This window comes from Triplophysa rosa, linkage group LG3, assembly GCF_024868665.1.
Source record: "Triplophysa rosa linkage group LG3, Trosa_1v2, whole genome shotgun sequence".
NCBI lineage: Eukaryota > Metazoa > Chordata > Actinopteri > Cypriniformes > Nemacheilidae > Triplophysa > Triplophysa rosa.
In genome coordinates, this window is record NC_079892.1 from 9,243,909 (window position 1) to 9,260,691 (window position 16,783).

At 36.5% G+C, this 16,783-nt stretch overlaps 1 protein-coding gene across 2 annotated transcripts; it reads left to right on the forward strand.

The window, feature by feature from the left end:
• The first annotated feature begins 144 nt into the window (after nucleotides 1-144).
• Nucleotides 145-13,844, forward strand: nptna (neuroplastin a). Of its 2 annotated transcripts, none has more exons than XM_057329280.1 (7): nucleotides 145-425; nucleotides 4,823-5,006; nucleotides 5,606-5,700; nucleotides 8,168-8,301; nucleotides 8,771-9,044; nucleotides 13,550-13,571; nucleotides 13,769-13,844. In XM_057329280.1, exons 1-7 carry the CDS (start codon nucleotides 353-355, stop codon nucleotides 13,827-13,829), a joined length of 843 nt encoding a protein of 280 aa, XP_057185263.1. In that variant the 5' UTR covers nucleotides 145-352; the 3' UTR covers nucleotides 13,830-13,844. The 2 variants fall into 2 exon arrangements, with proteins under 2 accessions (XP_057185263.1, XP_057185264.1); XM_057329281.1 differs by having other exon boundaries at nucleotides 13,562-13,571.
• The last annotated feature ends 2,939 nt before the right edge of the window (nucleotides 13,845-16,783 follow it).

Here is a 16,783-nt window from a genome sequence, read left to right on the forward strand (position 1 = left end):
TAACATATTTGTAATGTGTCAACAGTAGTGTTATTAAAACGGTTGAGTGTAACAATGCTGAGCTATTAAAGTAAATACAATGGAGAAATGACGATGCGCCGAAACTTAAGACAGCGCCATCGTCTTGACTAGCCTCTTTAAAACCGGATGTAAGAGTACCGGCGGCATCTACTTAACCGCTATTGCTAGGCGACGGGTTTTCGCCTGACCCGATTCGAGCTCCATCCAGGGTCACCTCGTCATTGTAGCAGCTCTCTCTCCACTCACATCCTCCTTGATAACCTGCCGGCCGCTGCTCCCTCTTCCTCCGCATCCCTCCACGCATATTCCAGGTAGCCAGGCGTCCTAGAAAATGTCTCGCACGGGGAATCCGCTGATGGTATTATTCGGAATCTTGATGCTGCATTCAGTCTCTGCTCAGAACGGTAAGGCTTTTGCAAAAAAGTGCTGATGGAATGGTGTTAACGCATTTTATGAAGGCTTTCTGACGGATTGTCTTATGGTTGATGATAAGGGGATGTCTTCGTGGTTGCGGCAGGTCAGTGGACAGGATAACCTCTAGCCTCTCCTTAACGTTGTTTTCGGAGATATCCAGGACACTGTAGCCTAAGAAGTGACAGTGGTGGATATTAAATATTTAGGACAAAATGTGTCCTTGTAGGTTTAAATGGCAAAGCGCATTGCAATTGACTCTTAAGGGTGAAGGAACGTTAACATATCAGCCTGAAGCGGCTATTTAAATGTTACAGCTCACAAATGACATCTTAATATTTGGTGACTTTGTGTCTTATTTGTGGTGATTTATTGAAGATTCATTTTACAGTAAGTCGTTTTCACATGCACACGGGACAATGCAGAATACGGATCATTAAAGCCAAACCTGCTTGATCCGACACGAACCGACTGTGTCGGGGATGAATCTTTCTGCTTTTTTGTTTTTCTCACGTGTGCTCGATTTGCATATGCCAATCAAATGCCGAAGCTTATGACTCAGGGATTCAATCTCCCGGTGCACCGCAGACAAACAGCATTCGTTTCGAGAGCACCTGCAGCAATGCTGTCCTGATTCAAACATGCTCTCCTCGCCGTCGATTTTGAAACTATTTCACGTTTTATTCTCGTTAACCTACACGTTAAATAGGGAATAACGGTACCCGCTGTAAGCAGCGGTCGTCTGCAGCGCCGTAAATAGCACCAGTCCATTCTGCTGCATGTTTCTATTTATAGAGCCGTTGCAGCAGCGGGATCCATGGCGTTAATGTCCTCCCTGTGCGCGCGGACCTGCTAAAGTATTAACGGAGCAGCGCCCAGGTGCATTATGACGTCATGGACGCTTTTAGTTAATGAGCTGAAACGCGCGAGGCCGTCCCACTTTAACGGAGACATGTCTAGGGGCTTTTAAGAATGCGTGGAATGGATATGGGAGAAGACATTAGTGCATAAACTATCGTGAGTTAATGTCGTTTAACTGATGTGCTCTCTATTTTGACGATTTATGACGTCATAAATAAATCAGACTTAAATTATTACCAACGCACATCAGTTATAGGGAAAATGCAATTTATTAACGTGCAAAAGGGGCTATGGGCTGTTATTCAAGGTGACCTATTGATTGAACTTGTTTTTGTGCAAATAAATTGTTCCTCAATGTTCATATGGAGATCAAACAGACACCTATCCTTTCATCTCACTCACACACGTTGTCTCTCCCTCTCTCTCTCTCTCTCTCTCTCTCTCTCTCTCCTAATAGCTTTTTATAAACTGCAATTTATAAATGACTTTAGTTCACCTTATATGCTTTTGTATATATTTTGTAAGTCATGAAAGGAAATTTTGTATAAGAATTTTGTAACTATTGCATAGTTTGTTAAAAAATATCAGTTACTCGCTTTTGTTCAATACATTTATATATCATATCATATCATATCATATATATATGTGACCCTGGATCACAAAACCAGTCTTAAGTAGCACGGGAACATTTTTAGTAAAAGACAAAAATACATTGTGTGGGTCAAAATTATCGATTTTTCTTTTATGCCAAAAATCATTAGGATATTAAGTAAAGACCTTGTTCCATGAAGATATTTTGTAAATTTCCTACCTTAAATATATAAAAACTTTATTTTTGGGAGTGGATGGTCTGCCACAGTGCCCCTGATTAACAACTTCAAAGGCAATTTTCTCAATATTTTGATTTTTTTGATTTGAGTTTTAAACGGGTGTATCTCAGCCAGATATTGTCCTATCCTAACAACTCATATATCTATAGAAAGTTTATTTATTCAGCTTTCAGATTATGTAACAATCTCAATTTCGAAAAATTGACCCATAAGCCTGCTTTTGTTGTCCAGGGTCACATATATATTTGTATTCCATTATTTACATTGAAAACCTACGAGTACTATTCATTGACCACTTTGTCTCGGTCAGTTCTATCAATAGTCCTATACGGTAATACTTGAAATACACATAACAGGTGCTCATTGATCTAAATGGATTGTTTACACACACTGAATGCGATCTCTGCAGAGTTAATGAGGGGCGACAGACATACGAAGTTGCAACCCCCCCTATTTTAAATGGCCTACCTGCTCAACTACTGTAGCATTCTTCTATGGAAACAGCCTGTGTATCAGCACACCCACACATGAAGCAGATTGCACTGAGGTGTTCAGATTTCAGAGTGTGATAGACATGACAGCATTGTTCAAGGCCATACACACTGTTACTCTCTGAACTGTACCAAGGAGCTCTGATATATTTACAAACTGTATGGCTATGTTCTTTATAGCATACCAGCATATTACTTATACAAGCTATATAGTATATTCAATGCACACAACATGAATTTTCTATATGCATCTGCATGACCTAAATTTGCTAAAATGTGCATAGAATATAGCACATTACATTGGGTAAGATATCCCATACATTGCACCACATTCCATTATACTGTGAAGTATTCGGTATGCAGAAAGCTAGTTTATTATTTGGGGACGCAGCCTGCTTTTCCTGATTTCTGTTATTTTCTAAGTTAATTTATTTCTCATACTTTTTTTAGTTTGTCATTATGATTTAATCTTTGTTTTCTGTTTTCCACCCACTGCCCTCTCCTTCTTTCCTTTGTTTTCCCTCATCTCTTAATTTTTTTTCATTTTCTCTGTTATCCTTTATCTGTGCCGCCCCTCAGCCGGGTTTATAAAGTCTCCCCTCTCTGAGACTAAGTTGACGGGCGACACCTTTGAACTGTACTGCGATGTCGTGGGGAAGCCCACGCCCGAGATCCAGTGGTGGTATGCAGAGGTGAACCGGGTCGACAGCTTCTTTCAGCTGTGGGATGGCGCGCGCAAGCAACGCGTGTCCATCAACATGGCGTACGGCATCAACGGGGTTAGCATTTTAGCAATCACGCGTGTCATCATCGAGGATTCTGGGATTTATGAGTGCAGAGCCAGTAACGACCCGCGGCGTAACGATTTACGCCAGAATCCATCCACCACCTGGATAAGAGCCCAGGCAACAGTTACCGTGTTGCAGAGTGAGTTAACTGAGGCAAAACAACATGCCCCCTTTATCTCCCCCATTTAGTAAATAGTAAGCTAGTGTTTGCTTTAGTGGATTGTCTCTCTCTTTCCAGCCGCCTGGACAAGTAAACAAAGTTAGATCGATCCTGCCCTTGTAGCCTCTAGATGCAAGAAATTACGTATCCTTATTGAATGTAATATGTTCTTGCCCTTTGTGATAAATCACATTGTTTCTTGTTTTGTGTAGTTGACCATAACAATGTTACAGTTTCTGTTTCAAGGAATTCTTGGAATCCGTTTGTCCTGTTTTTTAATAGTTAGTACTGATTTTTAGAGAGCAGAGATGGCTGTTTTTATTTGATTCATGCATATCACATAGGCTTAAAGCCTATATGATGTACAGTCCAGTCTAATATAGAGATACATCAAACAGTATATAATAATAGTATGTATGAGATATAGACAGTTTCAATGGCAACAACATAAACAAATGTTATGTGGCCCAAACGTAACTTCCGGTAGACCTCCTCAAAGAATCAATTGTTGAGTAGTTTTAATGTAATTTAATACAATTAATATACAATAAAATATTAATATGAATTAATATAAATTAAATATAAAACAAATAGTTATATTAAAACCAGAGACCGGACGTTAACTTCAGGCCAGGCCCACGCATGCGTTCGATGAAACCATACACAGAAACCACTTGATTTTTATTAAGAAATTTACTAAAAATTTGTACACAAAATTTAGGCACTGAGGCCAAGCAATCATATTCCCATCTTAAAATGACTAAATATTGGCAGAATTATCTGTACAAAAATATTTAAGTATTTAAATGTAATCAAACTTGAATTTGTGTTATATTTCAGTAAACTGACATTAAAAATCTAGTTGCATTTCAAATCACTTATAAAATGAAGTTGAAATTGGTAATTATTTTGATGAGTTACAGCAATGGAAAATATTTAAGCGCTTCATTTTTTACATTATAGGTTTGCTGTTAAACCAGAGGTTTTGTGGCCATTTTACCCAAATATATAATCATAAAGCACACAGATTGATCGAAAGAATTAAGTATTCCAGAGAGCCATGTACCAGACAATTCTGTGTGTTTCATTGTTAATAAACAGTTTCATATAGGCTGTTACCATAACTCTATTTACACATTTTTTTTGTTGATTTACAAAATGTAACCTGTCACACTCATATATAAAGGTATATTCCAAATCCTCATTAATCAACGTGATGTAGTATTTCTCTGGCCTTGACTAAAGCATCTGTGTTTACAGAACCATCCATCGATTCGTCAGATCACGTGATCATACCACAGCATGTGATGGGTTATCACACCCCACCAATCACGCTCCAGTGCAACCTCACATCTTCTCAAAACGCCCACAGTGAGAGTTTCTGGATGAAGAACGGGGAGGAGATCTCTGACACAAGAGACACTGGCAAGAACATTGAGTACAAGTATGCACTGCTGTGTTTTTCAACATTCTGTGTAGAGCTGCATAATTTAACCAGCTGAGACAACATCTGCCAAGACTTGAGTTACATTAAATGATACTGTATTTGCTTGCATCATATCATTATTCTAGCATAAAAAAGTGAGACAAAATACAATGCAAAATTCTGTGCCACTATACACGGATGTATTACAGTACACAAGATAAGCTTTTAGTTTCAATGACTCTCAAGCACTTGCTGACTGTGTTGATGCTGTTCTGACTAAATCCTGTGCATCTCTCTCTCTCTCTCTCTCTCTGTCTCTCTCACGCTCTTTACTGGCACGTGTTACTAATCTCTCTGCCTGACTCCTGATTTAATCAGTTTAGATACTGTATACTCACTAGTTAGTACACTGCAAACATCTGAACTGCTGTTATGTTTACCATACATGAAGGTGTGTTATTTGTTCAGGATTTGTTGTAAAATCCACATTTTAATCTGTTACTTTGTCAACAAGCTTTGACCATATTGCATCCTAAAAACAACAGTATTGCCTTGATGCAAAAAAACATGATAATACAGTGTGCTTTTTTAAGTAAAGGATGTTATCGTTCACACAGACTCCCTAAACCAAGGGCAGATGATGCAGGCGAGTATATGTGTGTGTTCATATTTGACATGGCCCCCCCAGCAAACGCCACCATTGAAGTAAAAGGTAAGGCTATACCTCAACACTTTTTTCTATTCGATCCTAATATGCAAACTGCAATGTATGTGTGAAAAATGTAATAAAATAGGACACAATATACTGGATAAATATGAAGGAATTTACCTTATGAATTTATTTTAAATTTTGCACTGCATTGCGTTGTGTTTTTGTCACGAATGGTGGGTGGTGAGAGACACAGAGACCGAGGACCCAGGTGCAGACAGCGGGTAAGGGGTTAACACAAACTGTAATAAATAAAAAGCAACAAAACAAAGACCCACGTGGGGGAACATAGCAACAAGGACAGGGACTAACTAGACTAGAAATAATAACAACACTTGACATAACCACAATAAACTAAACTAACTACAGAACAGTAACTCACCCACATGACACAAACACAACGCAACAGAACAATGAACCAGCACGAGACAGAAGACACAAGGGCATTATAAAGGGGATAAATCAAGAGGGGACAGGTGCAGGACATGAACTAATTAACAAACAATAACGAGGAGACGAAAGGGCTGGAACAGAGACGCCACACCGGAGAGAGGGAGTATATGGAATGCCAAAACTGACTCTCTCTACATAAAACAAGAGGTTCTATCATGGTTCTGCCACTAGGTCAAGAAAAGCAAGACAAGGTGGGACAGAACCATGACAGTTTTAGCGTCAACGAAATATCCAAAAACTTACAGATAATGTACTGGAAAATTACCAGTATATTTTCTGTTATTTGTTATTTTTACAGTGTTTTTAAGTCATTTGTAGGTTGATTTTCCCAAAAAGTGTAAACACTTTGGCTCTTCAAAACATCACTTTGGTTTTTGAGCATCAAATAATGACCACTCTAACATTTCAACATTAACTCAAACCATGGAATAGGTTTCAGGGTGACATCTTTGTTTGACCAGTGCAGATGGGGGAGTTTTCAGAAAATTATTATAAGTTTTTTTTGTTTTTTGTCATTTTTGTTGCTCCAAAATGACACACTTCACCTTTAAAATGACCAATGTCATTGGTTAGTAGTTTCTTAGTGTCAAATCGAGGATTTTTAGAAGTTTTAGGATATGTCTAATCTTAAACCTGTCTATGGGGTCAATCTGTCTTTCTGTCTCATCCAAACAGCTCATGCTGGGTCAGAGCTGAGCTTGGACGCTCAGTTAGGCCACAACAGCATGACTTTCAGCATTAACTTGGCTTGTTGAGTGGGAAAGGCATTTAGATTTTGTTCACTAGGCAGAACAGGCTGAATGAATTTAAAATAAATTCATGTTTAGGTAAATTCACAGTTTTGTTATAAACATTAAAAATGTTAAAATAGTAGAAAAAATGCTTTTAGTTTTTCTAAATAAACCTCTTGTGGTGCCATTGAACGTTTTTTTTTTATCTTTTTTTTAGTATTTGAGTCAGCCATTGCATTGAAAAATCTCCATGAATTGTTTTAGGGATGAAGATTTGCTATGTCATTTGCTTTAATAAGCTGGCATGGACTGCGCAAGCTTGTTCAAAACCTGATGATACATGTTATCCCAGCATGATTTGAGAATGTTCCAAAGTACATCTTGTGCCTGGAAAAACATGAAATTGTTTTAAAGAAAATAATTAACAATTACACACTTATTTATGAAGTGATTTTATATATTACATTTAATGTCAGATTTTTTTATACAATTTTTAAATTTGAAACCCTGATTTTTAATCTGGTCCTAGATTTTTGGAAATGCTTTACAATATTAGCTCTTAGGTCAATTACATTGGCATCTTATTTTCATTTTAAAGCTAACAGGCTGTTGGGTCTGTGTTTAGGAGATCACGGGCTGATGAAGTGCCTATCCTGGTCAACTCTTTCTAGTTATCCTGCGGTCAGCTCATAGGCACCAGATGGTGGCCTGCCTGTCTGAGGGGGTGGGGTGTAAATCTCTCTCTCTATCTCGCTCGCTGTTTCTATCCGTCTTTCTCTTGATTCAGAACAAATTAACCTTCAAAAATCATGAGTGATGATTCACAGAACATGAAGATTCTGCTTGACACATAGCCTATTTGTGTGCATATTGGCTGTGTGATAAATTATTAGCCTTCTTTTGATTAAAACACTTCAAATGTAATAGTCCTGCTGGTTTCAAACCGCTGAGACTGTGAATCATCTCATTATGTCCTCATATATTCAGCGTATGTGGTTTTTACATGGAATATAAGTGTGCCCTCTGAGATATGAATTATTACATAAAGCTTTTTTACATAAAACATTTTAAACCAAACCAGCTTGTATGACAGCATATCTATGGACTGGAATGCTTATGTTCATCCAACTGTTGAATATTTCCTTAATATATCTTTTACCACAAAATGACATTGCAGGTACCATAAGAAAAAACAGCGGAAGTCAGATCAAGGTGCCTAATAAGGTTTCGGCAATGAAATCTGTTGTGATATTGAAAGTCACTGTCCTTTCTCTGTCCTTCCTCAGCCACGCTAGACATCACGGGGCACAAGCGCAGCGAGAATAAGAATGAGGGGGAGAAAGCCGTCCTCTACTGCAAATCTGTTGGATATCCTTATCCACTGTGGACCTGGCGTAAAGTTGATAATGGCGTCAACATGGTATCTTTATGGTTCTTAGTCATATTAAGACTGCATTTTGACACAACATGGGAGGGAGTTCACTCAAAAATGAAAATGATTGTTTTCATGTCATTCCAAAGCTGTATGACTTTTTTTCTTCTGCAGAACACAAAAGAAGATATTTTGAAGAATGTTGGTAACCAAACAACATTGGCCCCCATTGTATGGAGACATTTCTCAAAATATCTTCTTTTGTGTTCCACTGAAGAAAGAGTCATACAGATTTTGAACAACATGAGGGTGAATAAAAGATGACAGAATTTTTTATTTTTTGGGGCGAACTATCCCTTTAATATTTTTTTATGTGCTGTTCCTTTAAATGTAGTTTTCTTTAATAAACAGTAACGTGCTGTTGCTGTTAGTAAATACTGTACATCTGTTTTACCCTCACCTTCTTTCACCTCATCTTATATGTCACCATTTTTTCCCCCACCTCATCAATCTCCAGGATATTGACAACTCCTCCGGCCGCTTCTCCGTCAACAGCAAGGACAGCTACACCGAGCTCTCCATCATCAATCTGGACATTACATCTGACCCTGGAGAGTATGAGTGCAACGCCACCAATATCTTCGGCTCCTCCTCTATGACATCTGTGCTGCGAGTCAGGAGTCACCTGGCCCCCCTGTGGCCTCTCCTGGGCGTCCTTGCCGAGATCATCATCCTAGTGCTCATCATCGTCATCTACGAGAAGCGCAAGAAGCCAGATGAGGTACCTGACGGTGAGTGTTAAAGGGTGTTACGGTAGTCTCTACTGAATTGTACTATTGGATGAGTGTACAAACAAGGGCTTGAAACTACTGTAACTTAGTGACTTTTTGAGGCCACTGAATATATATATATATATATATATATATATACAATACAATTTAATGTTTACATATAAAATATGTTGTCGTAAAACAAGAAATTGTTCACTGTAAAAAAATGTGATTTTATAGAATTAACTGTTTTTTACAGCTTTTTCACATAGTTTTGAAATACGGTAAAAAACTGTTTTTGTATTTTTTTCAGTAATTTGGCAAACACATAAAACATTTTACAAGAAAAAACGAACATTTTTATTTATTTATTTTATGATATTTTTCTGCGCCCCCAGCTGCCAGAAATTTTCTGTTTTTTTACTGGATTTTCTTTACAGTGTTGAAAAGAAATAAACGCTTATTTTACAAAATATAATTTTTTTAAATATATTTGAAAAGACTCCCATTAGCCTCAAAAAGTTCAACACTGAACACTGTATTTATTTAAAGCAAGATCATTACTATCCGTGTTATAACCTTCCATGTACCAATCACCTGGTTTGAAAAGGCTGATGAATCAGCGACACTCCCACAAAACCGTTTTTTTCCAGATGTCTCAAGACCTTCAACTCAAAGTTAATTGGAACCCTATACAGTACTGTGTAATGTGATCCTGAACTGGGCTGCGTTTCCCGATAACGTTGTCTCTTAGCGCGCTACGAAGACTCTTAAGGTACACCTTAACTACAGTTATACCTTTTATAGGCGTGTTTCCCGAACTACCTTATATGGTTACTTTCCTGCGTCCCACGTTACCAGGTGCTGTCCATGGCGGTGGTGCTGAATTAATGGATATCGATAGTTCGACAATCAATTATTCACTCTATACAGGGACTACTTCACTGCGTTATGTGAGGTAGAGGCGTTCTTTTCAAAATAATCACTCTAGAAATAGGCTAGTTGAAGTTGCATCTATTAGGACTCATAGGATAAAAAATAAACCAAATTCCAAATTAAATCCAAACATGGATATTGTTTAATTGTGAAATGAGTCTGCGAACCCGCAATCTCATGCCCAAATATCAACCCGCAACACTAACTGGCAGTATGGTCATTTATATCAAAGGTCCTCAAACTTTGGGTCGGGGGTCACGCAAAGCCACTTGCTGTTGCGGTGCATTAAAAAGTTTATTCCAGCAACTAACAATTACTTGTATAGTTCACACGTTTATTATGCTTGGACACTGGATGCGCAAGCGGCGCATTTACAGCGCGATTTATTAAAACATTAAAATATAATCAACATTATTAATCACACTTACAATATTAAGGGGAATAATATAAACAAGTATGCCATACAATAAGGTATTTTGATATTAAAATTAAACTTATTCATTCATGACAAGTAAATTAAAAAGTAAAGGGAGTGAATGTGTGTTGTTTCCCTATTTTCTATTTAAAATGTGTTCCATGAGGTAGCCTACCTTTGATTATACCTGTGTTTGGGAACCCCTTATTTATATTATCATAATATATGTTGCTAAATTGTCATTATTTACTCAATAAAAGAGCAGAACGCGGAACATATAATCAACAGCTTTCTGTAACTATAATAACTATAATTGCAGCATAAATTGTAGCCAGGTTTTCACGGATTAAATGCACTAAAATGCTCCGCGGATGGCGCCGTCTTTGATTTAGCCAAAACATTTGCTGTATCGCAGTTTGACTAAACTTTATACCACAATCTTTCTCTTTCAATATAGGCTCTCCAAATTTTTTGGGTTGCCAGCTGATGCACAGATTAAATAATTAAAAAGCTAACACATGTAAAGACAATTATATTCCTTGCATGAAAACACGTCAATATAGCCTACTGGTATTTTTAACTTTAGAATTTTATTGGTATAGACTGCGATGTAAAAAAGCTTTTTTTTCACAGTGGCCACTAGCGGGTGAACTCTTAACAGTGAAAAGGTAGAGCTAAGAGCGCTCCAGGCCAACCTTCCAAACGTACACTGTAAAAAATGATTCTGTGTCATAGTAGATTTCATGAAATTAATTGAGTAAACTTGACTTAATACAATTGTGTTCTTGTTTTTTAACCAAAATTTAAGTTAAAATTATAGAAATATCTTGGAATTCTAAATGCACAAATAATTGAGTGAATTCAACTTAATTTTATCATGTTCAACCCACTTAAAATTGGATAAAGGATCTTTATTTAATTATTTTGTGGTGGAACTACATGAATTATTTAAGTTAATTTCCCTAACTGAGCAGTGAATTTAGAGTTCCCAGCATTAGGAGAGTCATTTTTGTGAAAAAGTGCTATTTTATGTGCTTTAGAATAAATGAAAGACTTGATAGTGTTTATTGTTCAGTTGTCTTTAAGATTTAGAAGATATTCTGTTTGTATTTCTGAGTTTCGTGGTTACCATCTTTCAGAAGAGTGGTGCTTGTGCTTAGGTTGTGGGAGAGCTCAAGCTGTTTGTTTTTTCACACAGTGAACAGTAATGCTGCTAATGTCAGTACTGAGTCAACTCTCAGCTTACTTGTACATCATATATGTTATAAACAATAATAAATGTTAAACTGAAGTTAAGAAAGATCAAGAAGTTATCTCCAATGCTCAAATTAGTATTTCTTCTTGATTTTTTAAAGTTTATCATGTGACATGCTTAAATATTTTAGGTAATTTTACTTGATTTATTCGTGGAATATGGCGTTAAAAATATGCTTTAAAGTACTTAAAAATATTTTGTGTAATATTGTTACCTTCATTTTTTTAAGTAAATAGCTGTGTCATGTTTTACAGTGTATGACTTACAGAAGGTATACTTAACTAAGAGCGTTCCGGGAAACACATATTAACGATAAGGTACATCTTAAGGTATAACTTAAGAACGACGTAGCTTTATGAAGGTTTCGGGAAACGCGGCCCTGGTCTCAATACTCAATAACTCACTCAGAGCACATCCAGCCCAAACACACACACCAATTCTTCTTCTGTTGGGCACCTGTGTCAGGTCATCTGGACACTAACCTGATATTCAAGGGGAAATATGACTCTGTAGTGTATGTGTAGTGGGCAGTGAATTATTGATGTGTGTGGAGGTGTAGTCCCACGCCACTTAAAACTCACCCACTCACCAACAATATATTGGAAGTGGAAAACTATCGGTCCATCGGCCTGTATTACTGATCTCTTTTAAGGATTAAAACCTTGTTACAGCACTGAAGACATTTCCAGATTTTAAAGAATACCACATATATGATTCCCATGATATTTATTTAGTAGGCTAAATTTTCGACTGTGCACATTTCACTATGCCTTTGATCTTTCATACGTTTGAACGTTGTGTGGGACGTTGTCTAACATCGCCACCTAGCGGTTTTGCACGGCAATCGTTTCACCAGCATAAATCTGCAAAAACTCTGTTTTTTGTTATATAAAATAATATTCTGTACAATAGTATATCTTTTGTGTGCATGCAAATATGTATTTGTACAAATGCAGCTGTAACATGTATAAATTCAGCTACCGTTCTAACATTTGTTTATTGTATATTCTGTGCTCCACTGTGACCTTGCGATTGTTTTTCCAAAAATCACTGCACCGTTTCTTTTTCCGGTTAAATCACACATTTAAAACTTACGTTAGAAAATACATGATATAATTTAATATTTAAGAACGTAACACATTTCTTTCTTTCTGTATGGCACAACCTGTATCACTGTGGTAAGTGAAAGATTTGCATGCTGCTTGATTTGTTATACAGACATCGCCCGTATAGATTATTCTCCTACATGTCTACACTTACACTGTTTACTCTCATCTTTTTTATGAAAGATACAATGGCTTTTTATTTTGTCTTCATTTTTGGAATGTCATCTGTTGCTGTTTTAACCTTCAAACGACCTTTGTATTTTAATACATTGTCTTCACTAAAGTCTGTTCAGATGTTTGTTAATGTTGGCATGAGCGTGAAATTTGACCATTTTTCATTTTTTTGGGTACAAATTTAAAGACGAATGATACTGCTTATAGCAAATTGTCAGACAATCTATACATGCTATACATTAGGTTTAAAATGTGATGCATGTGTATATATACACATTGTATATATACACATATGCATGTAGGGTGTTTAAATGAAGGGTGGATTTGATTTAGACAGGTTGCATGGTTTATTTTTTTCCGCTTGTACTGCTGTATAGTGAAAGCCATCTAATGACTCACACAAAAGTCTTTCATTTTAATGGAAGAAAGTTTTAGTTTACAGTTTTATTCTATAGGCAATAGCTTCTTAAAGTGTATTACAGTGCAACAGTAATTCAGTATTAAAGAAAATACGGCTCTGAGTTGTTTATGGTCTACTTGATACAGCCACTTTAGGGATTTAAATGGAATATTATGCTAGTTGGAATTGTTACAACTCGAAACTAAATTTGCCTTTGTTTTGCTTTCCATTGTGCCAAAGATGACGAACCAGCTGGACCAATGTAAGTATCAGATTCACATTTTAATAAGAGTTAGTGTTATGTGCCAGATAAGTGATGCCAGCAGAATGAGTTTATACAGAAGCTCAGCAGGCTGTGAATGTATATAATGAATAATAAGTAATTGGATAGAATGAAAAAAATGTCGATTTGACATCTTTACGTTTGTGCTAACTCTCGCCCTGTTCTCATTTTTCAAGGAAAACCAACTCCACCAACAACCACAAAGATAAAAATGTACGCCAGAGAAACACAAATTGATCTGATCACCACAATGTGAGTATTTGATGACACTGTAAAATAAAGTAATTTTTAAAAATGCTTATTCACTGATCCAAGTATTTGGACACTTTTGGAGGAGCAGTAAAATGTGGATTTTGTTTACAGATATTGATGTTTTATATTGATATTTTAAGCAGGATACAAGCCACAATGTTAACCCTTTTTTGTCGATTCTGTTTGTTCACAGATAAAAGCATTCATATCATGACCATATGAACGTTATTCATGGTCGGTTCAACGTGAAAAAGCTTAACGGAAGACTGGAATAAACAGAGCACCCAAGGCATGCCTTACAAATCTGGTGTGGGAGTGGTGTATGAACAGAACTGAACCTGATTTTAAAGCGTGAACATCCTGAACATTTTCTTGCATGATTGTGTTGCTTTTTTATTTAGAATCTTTTCAAGTCAACTTTTTCCATGTCACGCAAAAGTACAAAAAAATATAACTGCATGCAAGATATCCTACGGTTTGATACAGGCTTTTTCCTGGCTTTTTTGTTTGTGCGTTTAAGAATGACTTCTATTTCGAGCAAGCCTTTAACCTATCGCAAATATGCCACCATGTTTCCCGTATGAGAGTTTTTGTACAGATGATCATATTATGTATATGGTTACCATTTGATAAGGTGGCATTAGATTCTATCAAACAATTAAGGGCTTTGCAAAATGTCCTGCCATGTTTAATTTGTACATCTATTGTACACTGATGTATGAACTCACTTGAAGTATCTATTGTAATCTGAATGTTCTTCATACTTATGCACTTATCTCTTCAAAATATTCTCGCAAACCAGTGACTTCATTTTATACGTATGTACTTGATCTGTCTGAGTCTTTATCATGGCTGACTGCTTTTTATGTATGCATAGTATACAGCATGGCTTTTATTCTATGCAATATCTATACATACAGTAGAACAAATATTTTTATGTTAGCTTTCGGTTATGTATAATTAAGCTTTAATATTATATTTTAGCAGAGTGCACCGTTCCAACCATGAGAAACACTCCACATGGTTAACCCGTCACTGCATGAGCTCCTTACACATATAAAGGACAGAATGTAAAGAGAAATTAATAATAAATAAACTAAGGCATATACATGTCATTTTTAACAATTAAACGTCCAAAAGTCAAATTTGTTCTTGTTTTTATTATATCATAGGTCATATGCAATCATATGCTAATCAAACCACGCAAATAGAAAAATGAGAAGCTTGTATTATCCAAGGATGCACTGCAGACAATGTTGCATTGTTTTCAAGAAAAAGTAGCATCTGGTTCAGTTTAGCCATTTTTTGTGTGGATGTATATGTATTTAAGAGGCAGAAAAAGACTCTTGCAATGTATGGTTGGCACAAGATTGCCTCTGTTACGCCTGCAGGTTTAAAATAAATATGTCTGCGTACCAGAGGGGGGCATTGCTGCCCAAGGATACATATTTAGACCTCCAAACCCTTAACGTATCAGTATGTGCAAAAGTATAAGATGCCTTTATTATTACATTTAAACCATATATAACTATACATTTTATTTGCATATATATTTAATATGACATAATAAAATTGAGCATAAATATGATTTTAGAAACACACAGTTTGCACAGTTTAGTTATTATGAAGTCCAAACTCCTAGTCCTATGAGATTAAATGAAAAAATCACTAATCTACACACTTATTACTAGGTGAAATTAAATGGTTTATTTACAAAGGTACACACGGCATCATCATATGACAGCACGAAAGGTATTTGCAAACTCAGGCACATACAAAAATGATATCCATACAGAATAATCTCATGGCCATTACTCCACCAGCCATATGGATGGAGGATTCTTAGAAAGGCAGCGTTTGTCACAGAATGCATTTTCTGCTCAAAAAAACAGATTATCGTGCCATTATTCTCTCAGTGTGTATCTAGTTCCCTGACCTTTCAATCTGACATGTTAAATTGTTTCCGGTGTGGGCAACACATTTTCACTCCCGACTCGTCACATATTGACGCTCGGTCAGCGTCCCTTGGCGTCACTTTTTAACGCGCAGGGTACCCCTTTAGCGTCATTTTTCCGACAACACAACACGTTTTTTAAATAAACACGACCTTTAAATGATTCAAAAATATTGAAAGATGAACATAGCTTTTCTGTTGGTACTAGCTTGAATGACCAAAAAATATTTCTCAAATTCTTTAAACAGAACAGAGAAGAGGTTAATTTCCAGAAAACTTACACATATGAATATAAAATTTAACAAACAAAATAAGCAAACGAATTAAATAAGCCTCATTCGTAACACTTTTTTCATACTTTAAATAACCAAAAATTACATTTTCATAATGTAATTCAAAATTATAGATATCTTATTTTTAATAAACAATGACACATCTTTCCATATTTTTTTCAGATAACTACAATGCCAAAAAATGTGGGTCACTGTTTCCAAGTGCAATGTCCTTCTTAAACTTAGCAAGAAAATGATCGACTGCATCTAGCTATGTTCCGGTTTATGAACTGCGTGCGTGCATTCACGGACACGGCATCTTCATGTAGAGTTATCGTACGGCTTCGGTGCAAAAAGGTCTGCGACACGAGTTGTTTGTAATACTTTAACACTTGCTCAGTTTGTGCAATAAATACGTGTGACTGTACTTTTATTCGCGTGTTGTTTTTTATATGGTTGAGAAGTAGGTTTAGGGTGGGGGTGGGGTTAGGTGCTCCAAAATATTAAAACCGCAAATAATTATGAAATGCTACGAATTTCACGAATTGTGACGCCAAGGTGCGCTGACCGAGCGTCAATTGTGACGAGTCGGGAGTGAGAACGGGTGGACGGCACAGACGTTAGACAGATTTTCATTTGTATGCATTATAAGTTCTATTTGTTATTGATGTTCACCAGTTATTTATACTTTTTTTATTTAGCCTAATGTAAAT